This window comes from Lissotriton helveticus, chromosome 3_1, assembly GCF_964261635.1.
Source record: "Lissotriton helveticus chromosome 3_1, aLisHel1.1, whole genome shotgun sequence".
Taxonomy (NCBI): Eukaryota; Metazoa; Chordata; class Amphibia; order Caudata; family Salamandridae; genus Lissotriton; species Lissotriton helveticus.
This window is the reverse complement of record NC_136061.1, coordinates 301,619,816-301,636,005: the sequence shown is the minus strand read 5'-3', so window position 1 is coordinate 301,636,005 and position 16,190 is coordinate 301,619,816. Positions and strand designations below refer to the sequence as shown.

Genomic DNA, 16,190 nt, shown 5'->3' with positions numbered 1-16,190 from the left:
CAGTGGCGGCTATTAGTTACGGTGAAGTCAGCCCGAATAGTAATGACACGGATAAGGAGAGCGCAGGGATGGCGAGTTCGAGAACGAGCAGTGCGCTGGGACTCTCGGATGTTGACCTGCCGGACGTTACTCGACAGACAGCAGATGGACTACTTGGGTAATCAGCTTGAGGAGGGTACACGGCACAAGATGGTAGCATACCGGTGGTGACCCCGGGGTCTAGGATCCCACCAAACACACTGAGGGGGCTGGCCTACAAGACTTAAGGGGTCCCATTGGGTGAATTAGCACGGGGGCCCTGGGGGGTGCTAGGACCAACGGAGGCGAGCCACGCACTACCTTCTTCCTATGGTTCATTGTATGATTGGCTTTGTTTGGATGGGGGCCTGTTTTCGTATACCTGTCCGTGGGAGTTGGGTGAAGTTGGGGGTGGGTGGGGGGGGGGATCAGACATGTCGCTAAGGGGGCTCTCTGGGGCCAGGGCCTAGATTTAGAGCCATGGGTACCTCCGTAGGAATCAGAATTATGTTTGGAATGTTAGGGGGATGCACACTATGGGCAGGCGACACAAAATTCATGCCTAACTGGTGCGTAGAGGAGTGCAAATTGCATTACTACAAGAAACACACTTGACGAAGACAGAGGGGGCAGCGTTACAACGCCATTGGAGGGGGCAGGTGTTTCATACTACATATTCGGCCTTTGCAAGAGGGACCTTGGTGTGGGTGCGGGCAGGGGTGCCATTTCAATGTATCCAGCAGATTATTGACACCGAAGGCCGATACACAGTAGTGGTAGGGCGCATGGATGGCCGGGATATTACGATAGGGAGCATATATGCCCCTAACAACCTGCTTTCTTTGCACAGTTATCGCAGAAACTGGCAACGGTCTTAAAGGGCCCCGTGCTCCTGGGCAGAGATTTCAATTGTGTTACTGACGTGGACCTAGACCGCTCCCATCCACGGCTCCCTGACGCTCCCACACGTAGGATTGCAGAAGCACGACGGGACTGGCAATGCCACTGGAGACTGACGGACACTTGGCGGGCTCATAACCCGGGGAACGAGACGACTCTTATTTCTCAGCTCTACATGAGCTGGAGTCCTTGAATTGGGTTAGAATTAGGTCCACTATCACCAGCTGGCGTCTTCGCCCGGAAAGATTGGAGGACCAGACCTTCAGAACCACCAGAGGTACTGCTATAGAGGAGTACTTCCAGAACAACACTAACACGTCCACTAGCCTACATAATGAGTGGGATGCATTTAAAGTAGTGATACGCGGTTGATGCATTGGGGAGGCGGTGGGAGTTCGTAAAACCTTACCTGAATGATGTACAGAAGGCAGAACAACAGCTCAGGGATATAGAAAGGGAAAGACCCGGACGCGAGGATAGACAGGGAGATCTTGTGGCAGCCAGGGAGGAGATGGCGGCGCAGGTAGAGCGGTTAAGGTGTTTTGACAATTGGGCATCCATAGCACGGGCACACGCAGAGAGGGACAAATCTGGGGCACAATTGGCTTGGCTGGCCAACCCGGCGTGCAGGGGGACATCGATTCTAGAGCTGCGAGGCGAGGGTGACAACATATTATGGGCAACAGGCTATCAACACGAAGTTTCTGGCATACTACACTACGCTGTCCCATAGTCGGCTAGACCCCAGAGTTCTACACGAGGGGGGATTGCTGGACATTGAACTGCCGCAGGTCGAGGCGGAGGATGCAGAGGTCCTTGGTCAAGCAGTGGAGCTGGGAGAGATCAGAGGAGCCATTAAGCATATGGCCCGGAACAAAACCCCTGGCACCAATGGGCTGCCGGTTGAGTTCTATGCCACGTATGTGGATTTGTTGGGCCCCCAGTTGTTAGCCCTCTACAACCGATCAAAGCAAGATGTATACTTGCCTAGCTCAACTAGAGAAGCAGTAATTATTCTGCTCCTCAAGCTGGATAAACCAACGTGAGATCGCACTGCCGATCGCCCTCTTGCGATGCTTAACCTTGATTATAAGATCTTGGGTAGTATTTTGGCCAGTCAATTGATGGTCCATATGACTGCACTTGTGCATGGGGACCAGGCTGGGTTTATTCCTTCCCGGAATACGGCTATGGTGAGGAGGGAGAGGCGTGCATACTATCGATTGATATTGAAAAGGCCTTTGATAGTCTCGAGTGGCCATATTTGTTAAGGGTCCTGCGGGCATTTGGACTGGGCGAGGAATTTGTGGCTTGGACGCAGACTCTATATAACCGCTCAACTGCCAGGGTTCGAACGGGAGGCGTGATTTCAGAGGCCTGCGGTATGGGCAGGAGGACATGGAAGGGTTGCCCGTTGTCTCCCCTCCTGTTCGCTCTGGCAATGGAACCACTGGCTGTCCATGCACGATCGGGGCAGTATTACAGGGGCTTGTTCGTTGCTAAAGATGGTAACCCTGCCCCGCCTACTTTACTATTTTGGCTCACTGCCAATATTGATACCTGGGAAATATTTTACCCAACTAAACACCATGGTAACGGGTTTTCTATGGGGCTCTGGGAGGCGTAGAGTGGCGCTGAACACTATGATGCGTCCTAGGCAGGAGGGAGGGTTGGCAGCCCTTGATTTTGAGGCATATTATCAAGCGGCCCAATTTCAATGGTTCACGCAGTGGATGGCAGGGAGGCTGCGAGTAGATGAGGACCAAGGTGATATGGACCTGGGCCTCCGCCAGCTCTCTCGAACTCTCCTCCAGCTGCCGGTGCGTGAGGGGGAGGTTCAGAGGGACCTGTTGGTGGTGCGTCAATGCTGTACTCGCGCCACTAGGAGAAATAAGGCGAGGCCCTCGTATGCATGTGAGATTCCATTATGGCTGTCAGGTGTTGCCGCATGGAGGTGATTGGCGGAGGTTGCGGGATTGGGAAGACCTGGGGATCTCCAATATTGGGGACCTTTATGAAGATGGTGCGCTTCTACCCTTTAAAGGACTTATGGAATACCCAGACAAGACTTTCTCTTACACGTGGCATTGACGGCAGCAATTCGTAAACATTGGAAGAAAGGGATGGCGGAACCACAGAACTTTCTCCCCTGTCAATACGTGGTGTCTTCAGCGGCTAAGGTCAATGCGGTTACCTGTCTGTATAGGCGGATTACGCAGGGGTTCAAAACTTCTTTAGAGCGGCTGCCCATTAAATGGGAAGTGGACCTGGGAACACCTATAGAGGAAGAGCCATGGGAAATGTTGATGGAGCGGGCATGGAAATGCTCTAGAAATGCAAGATTTCAACAAATACAGTTTTATGTGTTCCATTGAGCGTACCTCACCCCTCACAAAATTAACGAGTTTTTCGGATCCCACACAGCCTGCCCGCGGTGCAATCTAGAAAATGTCACATTTGTTCACATGCTCTGGGAATGTCCACTGTTACACGGGTTTTGGGGAGAGGTCATGACCAGACTACATGAGGTAACAGACAGGGAGATTCAGCAGACCCGGGGTTTTTGCCTGTTACACTGGTTCCCCCACACTGCCCGCAATAAGGTCACCAGTAAATTTATGGATTTAGGATTAGTCCTAGCTAAAAGAGAGATTACTAGCCATTGGAAGGCGGTCACTACACCTAGTGCATCAGGTTGGCTGAGGGAATTTATAAAGTGGGCTGACTGAGGGGATTTTCAGACTACAAATGGCTCAAAGAACCAATAATGTCAAATTGTTGAAAGCGGCCAGGGCATGGGTAGCGATGCTGGACTTGCTCAAGAGCCCGACTGACGGCAGTGACTGACCTTATACAAAGGGGGGACCCGTACCTGTGACTTGGAACAGTGCCTTCGGTGAACGGGGGTGTGGAGGCGGAGTAGTGAGATTGGCAGGAGAGCATCCCTCTAAGCGGAAGCTTTCTTTTCTGACATGATGTGTCCGATTGGACTGCAGGAGTGAATGAGGTGAGACATTGAGAGGTGCGGGGTAGAGCGACATGTCTGATGGGGAGGAGGGTGGGTAGGGCTTGAGGAAGGAGTGGTTTTAAAGTTAACTCATGGAATGTCGGGGTGAACCGGACTATGGTCAAACCTGGAGCGGCAAAGTTTGGACAACCTAACTGGTATAGGAGGTCGCATCATCCTAGCAATATTGGCTGGACAGACAGCTCCGAGACTGTGGATGGCGATGAGGGCCTCATTGAGGTTGAACGGATTGCGTTTATGACAGAACATATGTGGTGTTAAAGAATGTAATCCTAAGTGTATTCTACAGTATGATTGTAGATGTATTTGCATCTGAAGGAAATGAATACATTTTGTATACAAAAAAAATCATGGTGACAGCCATCTATCAAGTTGTAATTGGAAATTATCTTGCCTAGTCACTTCAATGTTCTTGGGAGGGATACCAAATATAGTATTTAAAATCACCTCTGCAGGATTACATAAACCCCCTGATATTGATGTAAGCAGTTCACCTTTTTATCTAGCTATTGGAGAGTAAAAGTATTTGGGGCATTACAGTTAACAAATATATTGCTGCAACCCAAAAGAGTGATAGCTCCATGCACAGGTCTACCCTCTCCCGCTACCCACGCCCTCACCAGGGAGGACCATTCTAAAGCCAAACTTACTATCATAAGAATTGATGTGTTCCTTGAATACAAACTGCACAGAAAGTGAAACATGTATGAACCCCGCATGTCGCCAGATCCACACCGTGCTAGGCTAAATGTGTCTCCTGTATCATTAAACTGTTGACGGTATGCACATTAGCATACGAGATTACACTTCTGGATTTACAGGAGTTGTTGAGACCCCTAAAATTCCAAGACATTACCATTATTATAAATGCCATTATTCAACCTAAATTCCAGAAGAAATCCATCTTTGACTATTTCACTATCCACAACACCCCAATGTTCCAACTACAATATCTCACAAGTTGTGTTTATACAATGCAGGTCATCTTGAAACCAAAGTAACTTACCCCAACCCCTCAACACCTACAAAGACCGACCCCCAACTAGCGATTATATCCCACCCTTCTGAGGTTAACGACTCTGGAAGTGTTCCACATCAAAGCCCTGTGATGAGCAAGCTAGGAGAGCCTTTACATCGTTAGAGGGCCTACTGCCACCACAAAACCCTCCTCCCACATTTCACTTAATGCCTACAACTTATCCTGCCCCACAGGAATACTAACATATACAAAAGTAAAGAAAACTTCAGGCCTTCATTTCAAAAAGATAGTTGCTTTTTAGGTCTCGCCTAGCGACGCATCGCATGTGCTGCTAGCTCTTGGCCAGATCTTTTGTCGTGGCTTTAGCCTGCAAAGCGAGGGTGGAAGCTCCACCCATGCTTCTTATTGGTGCGGTTTTCAAATGCGTGCTTTTTATTGGGAGGGAAGCATGTTTTGTACCCTCCCTGTCTTCGTTCGGCGTGCCTGCCTGGACAGGGCATGTGCACGCGCTCGGACAGGAGATATGCGCGTGTATGTTGTAAGAGCACGGCGCGCTGCTTTGCATTGCATTCTGCAGAGTTCCCCGGGCGTTTCGTGTAATTACAGCGTCTTAGCAGAACGCGTGCATGGCGCGCTTTCACTTTCTTTACTCCCAGCGTTCACAGTGATGAATGGAAAGTGATATAGTAAAACCAAGAGAAGGGTAACGCTGTCCTCACACGGCAGTGCAGTACAATATTTGTGGAACAAAAGCTAGCTAACTCAACACAGTTCTGAGGTACGTTGCTTCTCTATAATCATGAAAGCGAAATGTAGATTCCGAAAAAGGCGGAGGAACGGGTGATAAATAAACTGGATGTGATATTTATTAAACAACAGTGGTACTTCGTAATCCGTAAAATGAAACCATCAGCTAAGACTTAAAGAGGAGCTCAGTGGTGATTCTTACAGGAAACTAAAGGGGGTTTACGTGTGGTTTTTTCAAAATATCTTTCTTGAAATCATAGAGGAGTCCCTTAAACAAAAAACAGCTTAGCTTATAAAGATGATCCAGAAAATTAGTAAGAGGCAAATTAGTGATTGCAACAGATACACGTTATGAGGAAGAGGGTGGTTCTCGCTTGCATTTAAAAGGTGCAATTGGCAGGTTATGCATCACTACCTACGATAGAACCCATAGTCCGGCGACTGTACTAGTAAACTGGCATCTCTTATGACAGCTTCAGTCCTGTTGTGAACCGCTGGCAGCCAATCAATTTGTCATGGGAAATCTGTGCGTCACATACAGCGTTCTAGAACAGCGTCAGATGTAACGCCTATGAACTTCTATACAAACCAGCCTTACAGCCTGACGGTTCTTTAGCGAGATAAAAATAAAACTCTAGATATACAGTCCCCCCATTTTAGCCTGTGGGTGGTTTCAACCCTTCTTGAATCTGGAGCTCTTCCGGGAACGGTGTATTAGGGTGTGGGGTAAGAAAAAAAGGCAGACGCTCAATGCCACATGGATAGTGTGCCACACCTTTAGTGGAAAGGGTCATGTCGCCAGTTTTATTGCGTTAACACATATTTTTTCCCTTTTACGTGCTAATCATAACCATGTTATGGCCTTAGTGGGAGGTATGTCACTCGTCTTACCACCCCCCTGTACATGTGAACTGGTATAGCCCTTTGTCGGGAATTGTTTAGGACCGTCCATTCTTGTTGCTATGGAACATGTAGGGGTGGTACAAAGTGCTCAAACGGTATTTCATAACCGTTGCCATTAATGAGAAATAAAACTGCTATTTTACCTTTAATCTTACAGCCAGAGCAACAATGCCTGCTCTACAGTTGCAGCAAGAGTTCACCTGACGCCCTCTTTAAACCTGTGTGAATGGTACTCTTCCTCAGAGACGGACCTAGTGAGGTTCTTTCGCTTAAGTCGGAATTAACGCTGCATCGCTGAACCTTTTTTCTTTTCAACTTTTCGTTCAACATTGGCCACATAAACAAGCATTTGCAATGCAATAGGTCTCATTTATGCGAGTTTGAGCTATTGACATTGCGAATGACAATGCCTTTTATTTTTGTTTTTTAAACAAATAAAAGGCATTGTCATTTACAATGCAAATAGCTTAAACTCGCGTAAATGCAAGACCTATTGCATTGCAAATGCTTGTTTTACTAGCCAATGACTTGGCTAAGGAAAGCATAAAATGTCTTTGCCAAACTACCAGGGAGAACAGAAAGTATAATGATAATTTTAAGTGCTATTTACATGCCGTTTCACAACTATCAATCTCAGATATCAAGTTCTCAGGGGATCACTGATAGTATCTGAAATCTGAATGATTGGCACCGCTCCAGGAACATTCACCTCCTGGATGGTCCAGGCATTTACCTCAATACCATGCTTATGCACAAAGCAGCTAGCTCGTAAACGGCTATCCATGGGCACTATCACGTGTAAACACACAGGCGGTTTCCCACTATGACAACCTCGCTTTTAATGATGCGGAGGCTGCTTGAACTCATGACTCCTCCTTTACACACTGCACAGGCGACAAGCAATCATGACATCATTGTCCTCGGACGTCCCTGCAGGAACCAAGCATGGCTTGACATGTGAGCGGGCCATGCCATGTACTCTGGCCCACTATACGACCCTCTTTGGGCTGCGCACTGGAAAATACCAGGGTAGAACTGGCAGCTGGGGCGAAAGCAACAGCCAAAACACCAGAAGAGCAGATTCCAAACCCCAGGACCCTGGCTGAACTGTGAAGTGTCAAGCCCCACCAGCCAAAAGCACACACACATAGGTCCCATATTCCACCTTAAGGGCCACACAGGATGCAGCTCCAGACTACCCCCAACAAGAAGCAATTATCCCCCTGCCTCAAGAGGGTCACAGAGGGGAAAGCATCACAAATGTGCACAACAAAACCACAAAATAAAGGGTCATTTTAGTATATGAAATAGGCAATGAAGGCCGACTTTAATAACAACCAGGCTGTCCCATTAAGTGTTATAAATCAAAGAGTCAGCCACCAGTAGGAGAGTGTTCTTCAGTATGGTGTCAGCGGCTCGACACACCTGGAACAGCCCCAGACCCATGAAACAGCCCTCGAAGTAGCTTTTGCAGAAAATGCAGTGTCTGTTGAGCATTTCTGCGAAGGAGAGGTCCGAATTATTTTTCCTAAAGTTACATTTATCCTTCACAATATCGAGCTTCGCCTGATACTGCATAGCATATCTCACACCTTTAGTTTACTGTACCACCTTTAAAGGGCCAAAGTGTTAAAACGCATTCAGCATTACCATTGTGAAGGCTGGTTACATGCTCACTCTATGCTTTCATACTAACACCCCCACCCCCGACCCCACTGCCCCCATTCTCTAGCAGCCCTCAAAATGGAGTCCCAGTCTCTGTAGTTCAGGACATTAGCAAGACTGGGCCAGGGGTTAACTCCAGGTCTAGGTCTGGAATTAAGAGACCTGTTATCCATTTCTTCTCGGCAAATATCAAACAGGGTTGCCATAGACAGATCCCTAATAAATCAAATTTTCGAAAAAGAGTTCCAATGGGTATCATTCCAAAATGCCTGGACACAAGATTCAGATATTATTCCTCTTAGTCGTCAATCCTGGCATGGGACATTTTGAGCCCGTGAGGTTGTGCCTGCACTTTCCCTATTAAAGTATTCAAAGTGTCCTCCGCATCACTCACTTTGCCTTTCATGTCAGCAAGTCTTCCAGTCACCGAATCTAAATGCTTCTGCGTTAGTCTAATTCTATGTCCCAGAGTCAATCTTACCATACAGAGTAACTATCATGTCTCTCATTTCAGTAAGCAGTGCAATATATCCTGTGGAGCTTCTGAAGAAATGCAGGCTGATTGCCATGTTAAGCCATTTTGTCAGCAGAGGACTGCCCCTGATAGCAGTTTTGTGTGGACAAAAATACTTCCATCTTCCTTTTATTCTCATTAGCACTGCACAGCTATATTACAGAGAACCGAACATATGTGGATAATTAGATTGCTAGATAAGCAGATGGCTTGCTGTTCTCTAGGGTTGTTCGTTAGGTTTAGTTAATGAACGCCTATAAAAAAAAATTGGATTTGCTTAACTCATTCAGATTTCCAGGTCCTGCCCATCATCAAAAGGTCACATATGATTAACACCAACCTGCAACATTACAGTAACAATTACAGAACAGTTGTGCAAAAGGAATACTAAGAAAGGTGAGCTAAGATGTCAGGTGAGGGAGGCGTTTATTTTATACCAGCTCCAGTTAAAATTATTATTTAATCAGACGTATAATCCACTCTACTGGTAAACTAAGGAAAGTACAAAAAAGATGCATCAACCCATGTGATGAGACAGGAGATCAGCTATAAAACTACAGTATAAGGCCAAATAGAAAATGCTAGGCACAAACGATGAATAGGAAGCCTATCAACATACTTGTCCTTCTCATTTTCTTCATGTTTAGTGAGATTACATAGCTGTAGGGTATCAAGCTGTTGCGTGACCTCTTCTGCCCACCGACAGTTGACCAACTCTCTCAGCTGCAAGGGTGCTCTGTAAAATATGAAGATTCACATCAAAAGGTAAGCATGCAATGTATTTGTTCATAATAATGGTATTGAATAGGCAAGTGGCATGGGAAAAAAACGATCGGGAACACTACATGTAAAATGTAATCTTCACCAGGGGAGCCAGGTCTTGGCATTAACCCAATTCCTTCTCAAGGTGTTTTTTGAAGAATGTTTATCACAATCCTCTTCTAATTATTTGTCTACTATACTCTGGATTTACTGACATTTTCAGCAGGACAAAGAAATAAAACAAAATATTGCTTCAACTCAAGATGGATGGATGGATGATCTATGCAGCATTGGTATAGTGCGACCAAGCAAAGGCAATAGAGCGCTGTACAGAGTCAAAAGGCTACGATACAGTCAACGATAAGCTAATAAGTATACAGTAAAAAACAAAAACAGATCAAAGGTTACTTCAAGAAAGATAGGTTTCTTGCTAAGAGATTTTCAGCAATAAGACAAGGGGGTTATAAGCAGAGGTCAGATGCAGTGGTGAAACACAGCATAGTACCATAATTTACCGCCTGATTTCCCATGCTCATTCAATGCCTCATGCACAGGTATTAGGATAGGGCCCAGCAGCTAGTCACCACACCTAAAGGTGAGTCTTTTGGGAAATAGATGCAAAACGTATATTTCAGGTTTGACAGACTGACTAATACCTGCTACTTTACGTCAGAAGGACTATGGATAATACAGATATATTATATAGGCACAATGGAGACATGCTCCTCGAACACATTTTCAACAGAAGACAAATTAAAACAGCACCTACTGACTGCAACAACAACAAAAAAACAGAAACATAAAATGTAACTAGATCATCAAATTGTGTTTTCCATCAATAGATGACCACATTTGAAAAATTCAATTCGAAAAAACAAAAAAAAACTTACGAACACCCCCAATCACAAATAACTAAGTGCCATACGAGAGCTCTCGTTAATAATAATGTGCTCGTTTAAAAAAGAAGTGTAAATGTACAGCGAAGCTCTACGACGCCAACAGAATGTACTTTTACACTTTTGGAAGATTAACAAAGTAGATTTACCAATACCACTGGAAAGTCATATCGGTCCCAAGAGAAGCCGAATAAGAAAAAGCACACTTTTTCTCTTTTTTTTGTTTTACCTTTCTTGGGGATTATATATTTTGCTGCAGAAAAACCCTTTACACCCCATAAAAGTTTAGGTTACCCTTTCCTTCTTGGACTTGCTCCAGTCCCAGCTTGAGTCAGTAAATCTTCGACCATTTCCAAGGTGGAAAAAGCCAGATTTCAGTTTGTGAATGCACACAAAGGTACATGTTTCTGGGTGTTCAGAAACCTACAAGGCTAATCATGCATTGTAAATGACCATTACTAAACCCTAGCATTAGATTTTCTATCAAGAAGTTCTATGCACTCATGGAAGAGAAATTCGCAGTAGTATAAATTCATGGAAATTATGCCTCACAGGAAACCTAGAGTATTTTCGGCCATAAACATAAGCTTATGGCAAAAAATACATTTTCAAATCAGGCTCAAGGCCTTTCATTCATCCATCAAGTGGTTAAGAAACGTAATTTATGTCAGAATAGACACATCATACATCTCTATGATTTAAACAAAATCATACTGCAAAAATTGCAGCAGTCTTACCTGCAGTGAGGGCACTGAGCTCGCTGTTCTGTCAGCCAACGCTAAAGGTCAAAAATAAAAAACAAAGAAGTTCATTAACACCTTTCCTATTAAAACACACACACACGAATATCTATAAGGCCAATCCATAAAAAATATATATATACTAAACAAGTTAGGCAGACATTGCATATTGGCAGAGAGAAAATCCTTGAAAATGTTAACCGCCGTCACTGTAGGCATATACAAGTCATTTTAGTCACTTAGCTCAGCATTCGATGAACAACAAAACAAAAACATTTAGAATGTTGACTAAATCCCAAAAGACATCCTCACGGAAGTAAATAAACTTCTGAATAGATCTGTAAAATGTAATTACCCTTAACAAGACAGAATACAATACTGGTTTACTAATGCTGCCCTGTTTACCAATGCCTCGTGCATTTAGGTTTATTTGAACACGGCACTTTCATGACTCATGATTGCAAAGATTTACCAAAAATAAATAAAGTGTGAACCTCAGAGAAGAATAAGCATTGGAAAAGACGAAAGTTCTCCTTATTAGGTCTCGTAGAGAGACCTAATGCCACCCATCCACAAAGCTGACTTTTTACGATCCGTATTTTGACGAGTGCATGTGCTCTCGTGCACGCGCTTGCCCGAGCCTTCTGCCTGCCTCCTGCCTTGAAGGCAATCTGCTTCTCCACCCCCCTGGCAGCCAAACGCTCTTCAAAGGGTTTGCTCCACGCCCCCCGTCTGCACCACTCTCCATACTTCTCCTCTCACTTCCCACGGCCGTCCTTTCTGCCCGCCTCGCACACCACATTAAAGCGTCCAGATCACAGCCTGTCCAGCCTGTGCCGTCTCTCCCTACCCTTAACCTTTCACCCTGACCCAACCACCTGTCGATATTGCTGCTTGTTTCTTTAACTTCTTGAAGCGTAAGTCCCATCGTGCAGAAACAAATCCTGGAGTGGAACTTACACTCACTCCTTGACCGGGGAAATTCGATATCTTTTTACAGTTCAGAATTTTCTTTAATTTTTATTTATTTATTTTACTTTATTTATTTTGTATTTTATTTAATGCGATTTTCTATAGCGCGAACATTACCCGAAGGGTTTCACTACGTACATTTCTTAGTACATTCCCCTTACCCGCAAGCTCACATAAAAGCTCACATAAAAAAGTAACCTCCAGTACATCTCGCAAAAGTGTCCTGAGTCACAATCATTCACCATAGTGACTCGCATTTCTAATCCCCCCTGCATCAGCCTCCCACAGGCTTCCCTCCCCATGACTTCAAAGGCTCCTCCAGCGTGCGCTCGGCCGGCCTCACACCCCATCACCATATGCTTGTTCCCTCCCACTCGCTCGCTCCCCCGCCACCCCCACCAGGCTCTTGAAGCGCGGCACTCCGCAGGTCAACCTGTACCATCACTACCAACTCTCCAACATGTCATGTGGTAACTACTCTTTCTCCACGTCAGTAATTCAAAAGAATATCATTGTAGATTGTTTTTCCATACCAATTTCAGTTGAAGCGCATCATGTCGGCTGCCGGGCGCTCCCCCCTCCCCCTTCGCATTAACGTCTCCTCAGCATTACCAGGTACATAAGCCGCAGTCCAGGCGCCCCCACTGACTCTGTGAATAGCGGCAACTTTCACGGAATTAATTCTGTGCAATGACAAACCGGTGATCTCAGAGGCCACCGGTTTATTTGAGACAATCAAGGACATACTTTCAAACGTGAACACACAAACACGTGTGAAAGCTGAAGCGGACAAAACACGATCTTTTCCATCGGGACTTTTTTTGTGTGGCAGATCAAAAGTGCAAACACGCGAAACACAGCCAGGCCAACTGGCAAACAAATGCGCGTCGATTTCCGGATAACAGAACCCAGTCACAGCGGATAGAAGCGGATGTGCCTAAAGAGATGTAATGGTCACCCTGGGATTCCATATCGATCCCAGTGGCTTAATTTCCTCTTAGAATATTGTTTTTCCTTCCGTAGTGTGACCACATGCAGGTTTCCCCCCACACACCCTCTCACCCTCACACCCCCTCACCTTCACAGCCCCCTCACCCTCACACCCCCACACACACCCACACCCCCTCACACACCCCCTTACACCCCCCTCACCCTCACACCCCCCCTCACACACCCCTCACCCTCACCCTCACACCCCCTCACCCTCACCCCCCCTCACCCTCACCCCCCCTCACCCTCACACCCCCTCACCCTCACCCCCCTCACACCCTCACCCTCCCAACCCTCTCACCCTCACCCTCACACACCCTCACTCACCCTCACTCACTCACCCTCATACACCCTCATCAGCATAGCATAACAAAACATAGCATGGCATAACAAAAAAAGCATAGGATACACAACCTCTCACCCTCACCTTCGCTCTAACACACTCACCCTCACTCAAACTCACCCACCCACCCACCCTCACCCACCCTCACTCACCCTCACCAGCATAGCATAACAAAACATAGCATAACAAAACAAAGCATAGCAGAGCATAACAAAACAAAGTATAGGATAGCATATCAAAACAAAGCATAGCAAAACAAACCATAGCAAAGTATAACAAAGCATAGCATAACAAAACATAGCATAACAAAACATAGCAAAACACAACAAACCATAGCATAACAAAACATAGCATACATAACAAAATATAGCATAACAAAACATAGCATAACAAAACATAGCAAAACACAACAAACCATAGCATAACAAAACATAGCATAAATAACAAAATATAGCATAGCAAAACATAGCATAGCATAACAAAACACAACATAGCATAGCATAACAAAACACAACATAGCATAACAAAACAAAGCTTAGCATAGCATAACAAAACACAACATAGCATAGCATAACAAAACACAACACAACATAGCATAACAAAACAAAGCTTAGCATAGCAAAACATAGCATAACAAAACATAGCATAACAAAACATATAGCATAATAAAACACAACAAAACATAGCAGAGCATAGCAGAGCAAAACAGCATAGCATAAAAAAACAGCATAGCAAAACACAACAAAGCATAGCATAACAAAACAAAGCATAACAAAACAAAGCATAGCATAACAAAACATAGCATAGCATAACAAAACATAGCATAGCATAACAAAACATAGCATAACAAAACATAGCATAACAAAACATAGCATAACAAAACATAGCATAACAAAACATAGCATAACAAAACATAGCATAACAAAACATAGCATAACAAAACATAGCATAACATAGCAAAACCTAGCATAACAAAACACAACAACACATAGCATAACAAAACACAACAAAACAGCATAGCTTAACAAAACACAACAAAACATAGCATGGCTTAACAAAACATAACAAAACATAGCATGGCTTAACAAAACATATAATAGCATAGCAAAACACAGCATAGCATACCAAACACAGCAAAACATAGCATAGCAAAACAAAACATAGCATAGCAAAACAAAGCATAGCATAATAAAACACAACAAAGCATAGCATAGCATAACAAAACATAGCATAACAAAGCATAGCAGAGCAAAACATAGCATAGCATAACAAAACATAGCATAACAAAACATAGCCTAGCAAAACATAGCCTAGCAAAACACAACAAAACATAGCATAGCATAACAAAACACAACAAAACATAGCATAACAAAACAAAGCATAGGATAGCAAAACAAAGCATAGGATAGCATAACAAAACAAAGCATAGGATAGCAAAACAAAACATAGCATAACAAAACATAGCATAACATAACAAAACATAGCATAACATAACAAAACATAGCATAACATAACAAAACATAGCATAACATAACAAAACATAGCATAACAAAACACAACAAAACAGCATAGCTTAACAAAACAAAACATAGCATGGCTGAACAAAACATAACAAAACATAATAGCATAGCAAAACACAGCATAGCATACCAACACAACAAAACATAGCATAGCATAACAAAGCATAGCATAGCAAAACACAGCATAGCATAATAAAACACAACAAAACATAGCAGAGCAAAACATAGCATAACAAAGCATAGCATAGCATAACAAAACTTCATAGCATAGCATAACAAAACATAGCATAGCATAACAAAACAGCATAGCATAGCATAACAAAACAAAACATAGGATATCAAAACAAAACATAGCATAGCATACAGCATAACTCAGTACCACCACAGCATCACTCAGTGGCGCCACAACATCACTGAGCTCCACCACAGCATCAATCTGTGCAACCATTCAACAACAACTGGTTCAAATAGGTTATCTCAATGTTTCAAGCTTTATTACAAATGTAACAAAAAGATGTTAATATTTGACATATGTTCTTGGATTTTCGTCACACTAAAATACACTTAACATAATCTTCACAAATGCTATTTACAAAAGTTTAAGCTATTGCCATTATAAATTACAATAACTTTTATTTAAGTATTAATTATTAAAAAAAATTAAAAACCATTGTTATTTGTAATATCAATACATGTAAGTCACGTAAATACAACACATATTGCATTACAAATGCTACAGGTGTCACATTTGCGAAAGTTATAAATATTGGCATGGTAAATGACAAAGCTATTAATTTCGCTATTTTCAAAAACAAAACCTAAATAAAAAATGTGTCATTTACAAGACCAATAGCTCAAACGTTCCTAATACGAGACCTATTGCATTGCAAATGCTTGTTTTTAAAGAAGCACTGGTGTTCGCAAGTTCCTGCCGTATCTTAGGCCAATACTAGAGGTCCCTCAAGCTAGACACAAGTACTTTTGCAGCAGGCTGTGTGGTCTCTTCAGACGTTACTGGAGGTCCCACAGCATAACTTAACGCTATTTTCACTAAATAGCAATCTCATGGCAAAAGTAAGATACACGAATCTCAGATGTGGAGGTCGGTTAGGTATGGTAAGTACATTAAACATAGTATGTATGTTAGGAAAGTGTGTTAGGTTAGATATGGTTAGATATGGTAGGTAGATTACATATGATAGATTTGGTCTGG

The 16,190-nt window shown here is 43.8% G+C and overlaps 1 protein-coding gene across 2 annotated transcripts in view; it reads right to left on the bottom strand.

Moving 5' to 3' along the window:
* Positions 1-16,190, bottom strand: part of TRIM37 (tripartite motif containing 37) — a 1,276,082-nt gene that overhangs the window by 1,138,892 nt on the left and 121,000 nt on the right. For both annotated transcript variants that reach the window (XM_078679853.1, XM_078679852.1), the window contains exons 3-4: positions 11,150-11,190; positions 9,374-9,490 (exon numbers count right to left, since the gene is read on the bottom strand). In XM_078679853.1, the coding sequence (XP_078535979.1) occupies positions 9,374-9,490; positions 11,150-11,190 (158 nt within the window). The remainder of the gene's footprint in view (positions 1-9,373; positions 9,491-11,149; positions 11,191-16,190) is intronic.